We start from the raw sequence: 12,245 nt of genomic DNA on the forward strand, positions 1-12,245 counted from the left end.
ATTTTTCCCCATACATTTCAACTGAAGAATATAGTTTTCAGATTTTTTTTCTAATTAAAGAAAGCTTCCATGTATCTAATTTTTATGCACTTCTTATAACTATATTTGTATTGATTTCCATTTATTGTTGATTACTACAAAACAATCTTGAGCTGTCAGGGGTTAGGGATAGGGTTGCCATATCCTGGGAAAAGGCGAGACTTCCCGTTTTTTAAGGAAGCGGCACGGTCTCATCCCGCTTCCCTGATTGTCCTGGATGGCCGGGGCTCCGGGCTCCCTCTCGCCCTTGCCTAATGGCGAGCGCAGGAGCCTGTGAGTGCTGGCAGGGGGTAGGCCTGCAATCTGCCTGCCCCCAATTGGCCAGCCTTAAGAAGAGGAGCTTGAGCCTTGCTCCTCCATTTAGACTTGTTTTGAACGTGCGCGCCAGGTGCTCAAAAGCGAGGCAGCAAAGTGAGGTGGCCGGCAGTGAGAGGCCTTCTAGGCCTCTCCACTGCTTCGGGGAGGTTGGAGATCTCTGTTGCTGTTTGTTGTGCCTTTGGCGCGGCAGCAGCAACAGGGAAAAGAGAGAGGTCAATAATAATAATAATAATAATAATAATAATAATAATAATAATAAATAGTTTATTTATATCCCGCCCCTTGAGGTCAATCGGGGCGGCTAACAACGATAAAATACAGTACATAGTAGATCAAAATTCCCTCCCCCCCTTAAAAATTATTAAATCAATTATAATTAAAACCAACTAATTAAACAACATTAACACATACACATTATTACAAGACAAAAACAAAACAGAACAAAACAAATAAAACAGAAAACTACGGTAGCATTTCCAAGGAGGACCTTGGGGACTCTCATAAGAACAGGGTTCCTGAGGCCAGGGTTATAGCCCTCTCTCCAGTGGTGGTGGGGGTTTGGGGGCCTCTGTTGCTGCTCTCTCTCCGGTGGCGGGGGAGGGGGTTGGGGCCTCCTTCACCTCCTCCTCTTCTACTTTTTCCTCTTTTTTCTCCTCCTCCTCCTCTCCTTCCTCCTCCTCCTCCTCTTCTTCTTCCTCTTCTTTTTCCTATTCTTCTTCTTTCTTGTCCTTTTCTTCTTTCTCCTTCTCCTTCACTTCTCTCCCCTTCTTCCTCCTCTGCTGCTGTTGTTGTTGTTTGACTTCAGCTCCTGTCTGACTTATGGTGACCCTGCATAATTTCCTTGGCAAGTTTCTTCAGGGAGGGTTGCCTTAGCTTCCCCTGAGAGACTGAGAGTGTGACTTACTGCCCAAAGTCACCCAGCGGGTTTCCATGGCCAAGCTGGGATTTGAACCCTGGTCTCCCATTGTCCTAGGACAATACACCATGCTGGATCCTCCACTGCACTTAAAGGTACAGTACTCAGTTATTCTTTGTTATTGTTTACCTTCAAGTTGTTTTCCACCATATGTAGGGCTGCCATAATTGTCCACTTTTACCAGGGACAAAATGTAGGACAAATTCAAGACCAAACTGTAGGGCAACTGCAGGACAAAACTCAGCTCAAAATGTAGGACATTTAAGGTCCACCATTTTTCTTCAATGTCCTACATTTTGGGCTGAGTTTTGTCCTGCAGTTGTCCTACAGTTTGGTCTTGAATTTGTTCCACATTTTGTCCCTGGTAAAAGTGGACAATTATGGCAACCCTAACCATATGGAGACCCTAAAGCAAACCTATCCTGGGGTTTGCTTGGCAAGATTTGTTCAGAGGAGTTTTGCCATGGCTTTCCACTGAGAGAGTGTGACTTGTGTGAGCTTGAGGTCACTCATAGGCAGGGAAATGAACCCTGGTCTCCAGAGTCCTAGTCCACCACACAAAGCTACATCCCAAACTTCTATCCAAGAAGGATGTCAAAATGTCCTCCATTTTGAGCATGCCTAAGAAGCATGCATTTATATCAATGCTTTTTGAATTTATTAATTTTTTGTTTTTTAGTTGTCCGTGTCCTCCATTTACAAAATATGTCCTACATTTCTCCTACTTTTTAAACATTTGTCCCAGTTTGGAGGTAGACACTTATGGCAACCCTACCCACAGATTGCAGATTGCTCTAGTTATATACAAAGCCCCACAGCTTTCCTTGACAGTCTCTCTCTTCTGGATACTGTCCCATCCACTTTTTAAAACTGGCAGCACTAAGAGGTATTGAATCAGGAAACCAGACCTTGGCCTGAACTCATCCAGTCTTGTCTAATTTTGGAATCTAAACAGAGTCAGACTTGGCTATTACTTGGATGGGGAAACTTCCAAGGATCTCCAGATAGTGAGGTTAGGAAAGAAACCTGCCTCAAACCCTGGAGAGCTATCACTGCTGGTCAGAGTTGACAGTACTGCTCTAGATGGACCAGTAATCTGATGCAGTATGAGAGTGTTCCCTATGAACCTAATCACCCATAGTCTCAAGAAGAACATTTAGACCACTTTCCTCCCTTGTCAAGACCACATTTCTTCAAGGTAATCTGCCACGGAATGAGGGAAGGGGTACATATTAACATCACCACAGCAAAACCAGCAGCGGGCAGGACCAGACTCAAAAGTGGGCTGGACTCTGTATGTTATTCATTATTATTTTATTCTTTATTTCCCATACAAATATACGTATAAAACAAAAGCAGTATATTTGCACAACATCTAAATGTAGGATTAACATAATTAATTAATTATAAACTATATTCCTGCTGCTGTTTCAGGCAAATTCAAAAGAGCTTGCTCTCATATGTCCTCCTTCTCAGATTGGGAATGTGTGCTTGAAAGAAAAAGGGTGGAAGAACTGGCAGTAAGTGAAAAATGGAGTATACAGGACACTCTTGTCTGCTTTGTTGTTATGTGCCTTCAAGCTGTGTTTGACTTAAGTCGACCCTGAGTTGAACCTATCGTGGGGTTTTCTTGGCAAGAGTAATCCCCACAGAATCCCATAGTACCTACTTTTAAGCAGACCAGTATGGCAGTGTTCAGGAAACTATGGGGCTCCAGATATACTGTTAGACTTCAATCTCCTCCACATGCATTCAAGTGAGGGATGATGGGTCCTGCAGTCCAACAATGTATGGAGGACTTCCTGCTGCTTGGCTGCCACTCCCTCATGTGGTAAAAAAATATAATGCTTCATATCTTTAGTATACTTGATTATGGTCCAAAAACAAACTGCAGAAATAATCCAGTTTGAAACTGCTTTACCTGCCCTGGCTCAGTGCTAGAGAATCCTGGGAGCTGTAGTTTATTGTGGCACCAGAGCTCTCTGACAGAGAAGGCTAAATGTCTCACAAAACTACAGTTCCCAGAATTGCCTAGCATTTTGAGCCAGGGCAGTTAAAATGGCAGTTAAAATCCTGGATTATTTCTGGAGTGTGTTTTGGACCTATACATACTATTTTTGTTTTAATTGTGTGTGGCTTTTTAAAACTAGTATCTTTATATTGTATCTTGGTATTATTGGAATAGTTATAACTGTTTTATCCTGTAACTGTTTGCAAAGCACCATGTAGACGGGTGGCACTACATAAATGAACGATAGTGATAAATAATACTAAGGTACCCCCTTGGAACGGGGCCAAGATGCCTCTCCCCTTTGGCCTGTTGGCCAAGGCCCAGCTCCCAAGGAGGGAGTCTTCCAGGGGCACGTTCCACAGAATAAGCAGCAGCTCCCTGCCTGGCTCTAGTCGGAGCCAAAGTGGCTCCCAAACTTGATGGAATCGGAAGAGTTGGAAGAGACCACAAGGGCCTTCGGGGGTTTGGATCAATTCCCAGAAGCCCCAGTCAGGGCTGCATCCACACTGGAGAGAAAACCCGGTTTGGCACCGCTTTAACTCTTTTTAGGCTCAAGGCTATGGAATTCTGGGAGTCTCTAGGGACCACAACAAACTTCAACTCCCAGAATTCCATAGCCTTGAGCCTGAAAAGAGTTAAAGCGGTGCCAAACCGGATTATTCCTCCAGTGTGGATGCAGCCCAAAACATGGCCACAGAGCCCGAAAAAAACCACCAAAACCCCCCTCCTAGAGACGTCGATCCCTGCTTCTGAGTGATGCCCAGAATGGAGGACATTTGGGGCTTCCTCCTGGGGGCGGGGCTGGGATGGAGGGGCCGTCCGGGGAAAGGAGGACCCCTGCTGGCCCTGCTGCTTGCCTGCTGCCTCTGGGCGGGAGAGGAGGGAAGGGAAGAGAAGCCTGCGCCGGCGCCTCAGAGCCCTTGCCCTCTTCAGCCGGGGAGGCCCTGGCCTTGGCATCGCAGCCAGCCTCCTCCTCAACTCCTGCCTCCCTCCATGGCAGAGCCCCTGGCCTGAGCCCCCTTCCTCCGCCCCAGGCTCTGAAGCCCCCCGCCCAGCAGGAGGAGAGCCGACGGAGCCCAGCCCTGATCGCCCCCCCGGCGCCCCAGGTGAGCCGAGCCCCCCCAAAGACCCCCCCCCCCAGTTGGGAGCAGGCCAGGGCTTGCAGGCGGTGCTTTCCGCCCAAAGGCATCATCCCTAAGAAGAGGCAGGGAGAGCCAGCCGGCAGGTGGCCCGCCTTCGGAGCCCCCTCTGGCCCCCTCCGTCTGGCGGGGAGGAGGAGGAGGAGGAGGAGGGCAGCTGGGAACCCCAGAGGAACCCCCCCCCCAAACGCCCTCCATTCCGAGCAGGACTCAGAAGCACCAGGTTGGCATCTCGAGCCATTGGCTTGGCATCTCAGATGTAGCCCTCTCAGAAGCATTGGCTTGGCATCTCGAAGAGGGTCTGGTGCTTTCCTTTGGCCGCATCCCTCCATTTTGCGGGGCCTGCTGGTCCTCCTTGGCAGCGAGGCGCACCCCCGGCCCCTTGCTTTCCCTGGCCCTCCCTCTGGCCAGGGCCCCTCCTTTGCCCAAGAGGGGCCTCGGGAGGAGGAGGAGAAAGGCGAGGCCCCTTCCTCCCTCTTTCCCCGGGGAGCGAGGGAGGGAGGGAGGGAGGCGCTGCCTATCCCTGGGTCTCCCTGCCCCCCTCCCTGCTTCCCAGCCTCCTCCTCCTCCTCCTCCCGCTTTCAAGGGCACGGAGCTGTCCCCGTCTTTGGCTGCCTGGATCCGGACCGCAGGCTGCTCCTGGGACCCTCGGCCGGCTCCTTCCCTTCGCCTCCCTCGGGAGCGGGGGCTAGGAAGGAAGGAAGGAAGGAAGGGGGGTCGGGAAGGTGCCAGCCCTGCCCTGCTGCCAGTCCTGCGGGCCTTGCCAGGAGGAGGAGGAGGAGCAGGAGCAGGAGCAGGAGGGCGGCGGTGGTGGTGGTGCTGGAGGAGCAGCCATTCGGGGAGGCCAGGTAGGGCTGGGCGAGGGGGCCTCGGGGAGGAGGAGGAGGAGGAGAAGGAGGCCTTCTCCCGGGCACCAAGATGAGATGCCAGCCAGGGATGGAGGCCTCTGTGCCTGTGTGTGTGTGTGTGTGGGGGGTCCCCCAGCCATGGCAGCTTCTGGGGCAACTCCCTCCAGGAGGGTGGCTGAGAGGTTGCCCCTGTGGCTCCCCCCAAAGCCCCCTGCCTGCCCCCTTGGCCCACCGCTGCGCTGCCAGGCTGCCCCGGGGAAGCGGGCGAAGGAAGGCGCCCTCTGAAGCTGCCTTGCCCCGTCTCTCCCTCTCTGTCTCCCCCGCAGAGCTCACTGCCGGCATGGATGCCTTCATGAAGGGCTTGTCCAAGGCCAAGGAAGGGGTCGTCGCTGCAGCCGAAAAGACCAAGGAAGGGGTGGCCGTGGCCGCCGAGAAGACCAAGGAAGGCGTCCTCTACGTCGGTAAGGAAGGGGCGAGGATGGGGCAGGGGCCCCGGGGGGGAGAGAGGAAGGGGCCCCCGCCCTGCCCTGCCTTCCCTAGACCCCCCCCCCCGCCTCAGGCAGGAGAAACAGGGCCCAGGGGCAGAAGGAGGGAGGGAGGAAGGAAGGAAGGAGAGAAGAGAAGAGAAGAGAACCAACCAGCCAAGCAAGCTTCCATTTGTCCCCCTCCAGGTAGCTGGCATCCCTTTCCCCCAATTCCTCCCCCTTGCCCCATCTGTGGTGCTGATTGGGGGCAATGGGGGAGAGCGGAGGGCACCACTGACCTGGGTGAACACAGGCCTAGTAGACTGGAGTCTTATCCTATAAGACAGTTTCCTGCCTCCCATTTCAACCCCACCCCAGCCGTTTACTTGGTCTTGATTTCCAATTGCCTTCAGCATGCACTGAAAGGTTCCACTCTCCTTGCCTGGGCTTCATCTACACAGCAGAAATAATCTGGTTTGGTGCCACTTCAACTGCCATGGCTCAAAGCTATGGAATTCTGGAAACTGTAGTTGATTGGGACACCTGAGCTCTGGTGATACCAGGCTCTGGATCTTAGATATCAAACTCCAATCTGGTGCCACAACAAACTACAATTTCCAGAATTCCATAGCATTGATCAATGTCACTTAAAGTGGTGTCAAACAGAATTATTTCTGCCGTGCAGATGCAGCCTTGGATATCTCTGGTTTTCAAGTAGTTCCCTGCAGTAGCATCACTGGAGGGGGGGGGGGGTAGGCCACACTGAGTGACACCTTTGAAGAGAGGTGACCCCTGGTGAGCACCCCCCATCCCTGGGTGGTTTGCCTTTCAAGCCTCACAGAACAGGGAGGGAGAGGGCCCATTGTGCCTAGTCTCTGCCCCACACCTCTTTATCTTAAAGCCACATGGAGCAGGGACAAGGGGCGCCAGGTAAAGCCATGTGAGGCAAGGAGGGAGGGGCCTCTTTTGGCTCCACCCCAAGCTCCCCACTGGGTGGCACCCAGGTGTGGAATGCCACTGGTTCCTTGGCCCTTTTAAATCCCAGAGTCCCAGTGCATCTGCATTATTTAAAATAAAGCACCACTGACAGGCCACCATTGTACAGAACTGTAACAATCCTGTTCCAGCCTAGGTGTACAGAGTGAATAGTGTGCCCTTAGTGACACAGCGTGTCTGTGATATACCTGGGAAGGCATCCAAGAGTCTTGAAACCTTGGACAGGAATCCAATATCGCATGGCTATTCCCCCCTCTGGTTTTATATTCATCTCATCTTGCTGGTTCCGTGAAGAAATCAAGGGCACAAGATGGATAGGCTAATTTCTCTGGATGTAGCAGTACTTTAACTGTGACATACATGCTTCCAGGTTTCACAGAAATCTTGATCAAGCAAAATGATATTCAAACAAATAGTATCATTTTGGTTAATGAAGACTTCTGTGAACTGTGATGGCTTGCTTATCTTCTTTAAAGAGGGGGTTGGTCCAATGAAAGACATCAAGATTAATGCATGCTTGTATCTGTTTCTTCTTCTGTTTCTGATTTATGGCAAAACTAAGGCAAATCTATTACAGGGTTTTCTTGGCAAAATTTGTTCAGAGAGATTTTCCTGTTCTGAGGTTGAGAAAGTGCGACTTGCCTAAGCTCAGTGGATTTCTATGGCTGAGCAGGAATTCAAATCCTGGTCTCTAGGGTCATAGACCAGTACTCAAACCACACCACATACCACCCGTCTTCCAAATCCACGGATTCTTTATCCATGGATTCAACCATCCACAGCTTGAAAGTTTTATATATATATATATATATATATATATATATCTTCCCAAAAACAAACCTTGATTTTTCCATTTCCTATAAGGGACACATTTTTACTATGCCACTGTAAATAATGGGACTTGAGCATCCACAGATTTTGTTATCTGTTGGGGGTGGGGATCCGGGAATCAAACCCAGCAGATACCAATGGCCCTCTGTATTTTTTACTATAGAGTTAATGAAATACAGGCTTTAGGCCTGGTGTTTGCCGCACACCACATTTTAGATATAGATCTCCAAATGCTGTGGTCTTTGTTTAGTTTTATGCTCCTGTTACAAAGGCTCAAACGGGCCATAATTTAGTTTAAAGGAGGGGGGGAGGCATGTCAACAGGTCACTTGAGTGTGGAATCCATGAAACCTGAGCTTTCTTTTTCTTCTTTCCCACCTTTCTCTCCCTAATTGGAAACTGAGTCACATTGCTGAATGTGATGCACTCCTTTTCAGATGCAAGTCCAGCCTTGAAAGTTCATGTTTTTAGAGATCTTCTGCTAGCCTGGTGCACCAATAGGGTGTAATAGTAAATAGTATGTTCTTTGGGAAATGCTCTAGGGAAAAAGAATATTGGTGGATAATTTTGTAGCCAGCTCAGCCTGAAGGCTTGACAGATTAATGTTAATAAATATCTGTTCTGCATTCAGGAGCCACCTCTGATTTTACAGATTCAGCAGCATCGCCTCCCAAAATCTGATTGGATAAGTCAAACTTCTCCAATTATAGCTCTCTCTCTCTGGTCAGGCTGATGATGAAAAACATGTTGAAAGAGCTCCTCCTTCCAGCAATTCCCCTTCCATCTTTTCACCAGCATTTCACTTTGTCCCTCCCAGTGTTGGACTCATCCCTGCAGTTCCTCTGTATATAGGTACATCTTCTTCCTTGAATGATTTGTTGTTGTGTCCCTTCAAGTCGTTTCCAACTTATGGTGACCTAAGGTGAACCTATTACAGGGTTTTCTCGGGCTGAAAGTGTGTGATCCACCCAAGGTCACCCAGCGGGTTTCCATGGCCAAGAAGGGAATTCAGTCCTGCTCTCCAGAGTACTAGTCTTATACAAACTATTACACCACACTGCCTGCCTTGAATGGTAGGTTCAGTTAAAAAAACAACAACAAAGCAGCAGATATGTACATTTGCAGCCATGCACTGGAATAAATCTGATGCAATTTTCAAAATAAATAAATAAATGGCACTGAAATTCTTGATGAGACTGTGAAGCAGCATGAGCAGGAGGGGACTGACAGTAGCAATGTCTACCAGCACTTGTTAAAATAAATTAGCAGGAAAAAAATTAACAAGGGGTGTCAGTCCGTGGGTGAAATGTGCTTCTAGGGGAATGCGCTTCTGGGGGAAAAAGAGGGATTCTGACAATGGAGGAAGAACAGAAGTGAGATGAAGTGAAAATATCCATCCATTAACATGATTTACATTTTTCTGGGGAAAAATACCTTGTGACAGACAAACAAATTGGGATTTGGAGTGTACTATCTGTATCTTATCTTAAAGAAACCATTTGCAAGCATCCAGCCTTGGGATCCAGGCCTTCCTAAATAACATTCAGTGGGTCCACATTAGAAGAGAGCCTGGAACAATAATTTCTTTTTACTACAACTCATGCTGGTTGGAAAATTCTAGGAGTTGTAGTCCCTAAAAGCAGTGTTGCAAAGTTTCTGCATTAGTGACAGAGAAAAGGGTTGATTTGAGTCCTCTGTCAAACCAGCGTGCTTGTTTATTTTCTTCCGATCTAAATTGGCAGAATGTCTATTTTCTACCGATCCAAATCATTACAGAGTTTCTCAGGTTGGGATTGGTTTACCTGGAGACACACATAGGGAAGACTGACAAAAACTCATAGTAGTCAGCTGAGCACAAGCAATCAGTTTTAGGAACCTCTGTAGTGAGTGGTCCAGGGGAAAATGTGTTAAGAACTCTTGTGCTGATGGTCCATTAATGATGGTGGGTCACATGCTAAGATGTTGTAGTGGAAAAATATCCCAAGTTAATTTTGGTTCTTCCTCCCTCCCAATGCCAAATGGAGCTATTTTGGTATCCAGTGGTTGTCTGCTAGTGGGACTAGCTTCCTCTCCTCTCCTCCCCTCCCCATGCCCCCAAATGTACTACAGGTTGAATTTCCCTTATCCAAAAATTTGAAAAAGCTCCAAAATACAAAGCTGACATGACGCCACAAATTCAGTGTGTACATAATGTATACAAACTGTTTAATGCACAAAATTATTTAAAATTGTATAAAATTTCTTTCAGGCTACATGTATAAGGTATATATGAAACATAAATTAATTTTGTGTTTAGACTTGAGTCCCATCTCTAAGATATCTCATTATGCTTATGCAAATATTCAAAAAAACAAAAAAAACAACCCAATATCTGAAACACTTCTAGTCCCAAGGATTCCAGATGAGGAAGACACAACTTGTATTTGGAGGTAGGGCTCCTTGCTCCCTGGAGCAAATTTTGAGAGTGCCCAGGAGGTTAGGGGGGGAGGGGAGTTGGTATGCCCCTTCCCAGTTCCACAGATGGAAGTAGTTCCATCAGTTGAACAGCACTGTTGGATCCTGGCTATGGTGAGATGAAGAGGTACCCAGGGAATGAGAAAAGCAGCTCCTGAGATGTTCACATCACATGAAACAGCAGCTGAAGAATACAGAGCAATCCTGGGCATGATTATTCAAAATCCCACAGAGCTCAATGGGACTTATTCCCAGCTAAATGGATATGATTATGGCCTTATCAATACTTTAAAGAATAACACATATTTCTCTTCCTTTTTCATGTACTATAAAAACACCAACTGTCAGTCCAGTTGGCTTTGTACATGGAATAGAACAAATACTGTATAACACATATTTCTCTTCCTTTTTCATGTACTATTTTCCCCACTGTGAGTGGTACAAGAGTTAAAGAACACTGCAGATTTAAATTGAAGTAACTATGAATATAGCATGCCTGTATCTATGCAGGCATTTTCTCTTTCATTTCACCTTGCCTTCTGATTTTTTGATTTCTGTCTTCCTTACACCCTATTTTCCCATATCCTCTGTCTCTTTTGCCTTCCATTTTGTGAAGCATGTAATTTTTCTGTGCTTGGTTGGCTCACAGTAATCTACATCTAGAGTTTAGAGAGACTGTCAATTCCTCTAGAAACTTAATTGGCATAGTATATGGAAGCACTTTTTACACTACTATGCATCCCCCCCCCCCCTTTGGACGCACCCTTGTATCCTCATTCTTTGTATTCCCACCACCACACTTTCTGAAAGAAGTGCATACTGCAATAGCTGCCATAGTTTCCCACTCCAAGCCTTTCCTCCCTGTGTCTCCTCAGTATTACTGAAACCATTTTGTATAGTTTAGTTCTCTTTACTGTTGCCTTTAAAGAAAAATATTAGGCGCTCTATACTTGGATGATTTTACAGTCTGCATGCTTTTTACTTACATGTCTTTTCCCAGTTAGCAACAAGAAATTTAAGATTCTGTATTTGAAATAGTTTATGAAAATTCAGATATGTGCACTTAGTTTGATGGTTTCACATGGCTGGCACAGATGTATGATTTTAAATGTAATTTTAGAGATCTGTAATCTTTCCTGTATTGCTGCTTAATATTAGTCTCCTCTACCATCTTAATTATAGAAGAATAGGAACAACAGGTGACTGTCATTGGCAAGGCACCAGCACAACACATATAATAATATGCTGCCTCTCCCCATAGGATCGAGGCAGCTTATAACATCAGGTAAAACACAGTATAAAATACAACATACAATTTAGATGCATCCCATTAATTCCCTCCCCTTCCGTACTACAATAAAGCATCATTAAACAATCCAAGAATTAAAAGAATTAAGGATTAAAAGAATTACAATAGTAATTAGTTTATTACATTTACAATTTTTAAAGTAATTTCTTTTTTTAAAAAAATACAGTGCACCCGTGTCATACATGGGTGTGACTTACGTGGCTTTCAGCATATTCTGAAAACTGTGCCAGAAGAAGGCTCGGCGTGCCCCAGACGGGTTATTGGCGAATGCACCACAGGCACGAGCATACGCGGAATTCCCCTTATGTGGGAGGATCCGAAACGGATCCCCCGCATAAGGGAAGGGCCCATTGTAATTTTTATTAGTTATAACAATACTGAAATTCAGTACATCCAATATTACTATCTAAATCTATTATATCTTCTTATATTTTCCATTATTACCATAGATAGTAATATTTGGTATCTACACTTTACATTGCTTGCCCTTATATTAAGTTCCTCTTATAAATCATTTCATATACCACCTCACCTGATGAAAATAAAAAGAAAAACTAGAGGTACCCATCCTCAGTGTACTTATTACTGTGCCCTTCCAAATCCTTGAGTGAATTTCATTCAGCAGCTGCAAGTACATGTGTAATGTGGAATCTGTGGGACTGAGCAGTGTCACTTAAAGACTACATTCAGAAGCTGACTGTCTAAGGAGGAGCAGGACCTCACATACACATATCCTACTCTCAGTTCAAGACAGTTGCTCCAAAGTGATCTTATTTTCCATGATAACTGAAACTGCACAGTCTTAGCAGCTAAGAGATCACAAAGAACCACAGATTCTCATACCTTCTGCGCTTCTTCAGACACAGTGACCAAGGCAGCTTAATCAAGGCCTGGATCCCAAATGAAACGGATCCAGAAAGT

At 46.5% G+C, this 12,245-nt stretch overlaps 1 protein-coding gene across 3 annotated transcripts in view; it reads left to right on the forward strand.

Moving 5' to 3' along the window:
- The first annotated feature begins 4,170 nt into the window (after positions 1–4,170).
- SNCB (synuclein beta) overlaps positions 4,171–12,245 on the forward strand; it is a 34,653-nt gene continuing 26,578 nt past the window's right edge. Inside the window, exons 1-2 of one of the 3 annotated variants that reach the window (XM_089527344.1) lie at positions 4,171–4,390; positions 5,598–5,732. In XM_089527344.1, the coding sequence (XP_089383470.1) occupies positions 5,612–5,732 (121 nt within the window). In that variant the 5' untranslated portion in view covers positions 4,171–4,390; positions 5,598–5,611. Of the gene's footprint in view, positions 4,391–4,560; positions 4,647–5,206; positions 5,272–5,597; positions 5,733–12,245 lie in introns of those variants that run through there. The other 2 variants (XM_089527334.1, XM_089527323.1) reach the window with 2 other exon arrangements.

This window comes from Sceloporus occidentalis, unplaced genomic scaffold (genome assembly GCF_023333645.1).
Source record: "Sceloporus occidentalis isolate IW3139 unplaced genomic scaffold, rSceOcc1.0.p SCAF_1, whole genome shotgun sequence".
Classification (NCBI taxonomy): domain Eukaryota; kingdom Metazoa; phylum Chordata; class Lepidosauria; order Squamata; family Phrynosomatidae; genus Sceloporus; species Sceloporus occidentalis.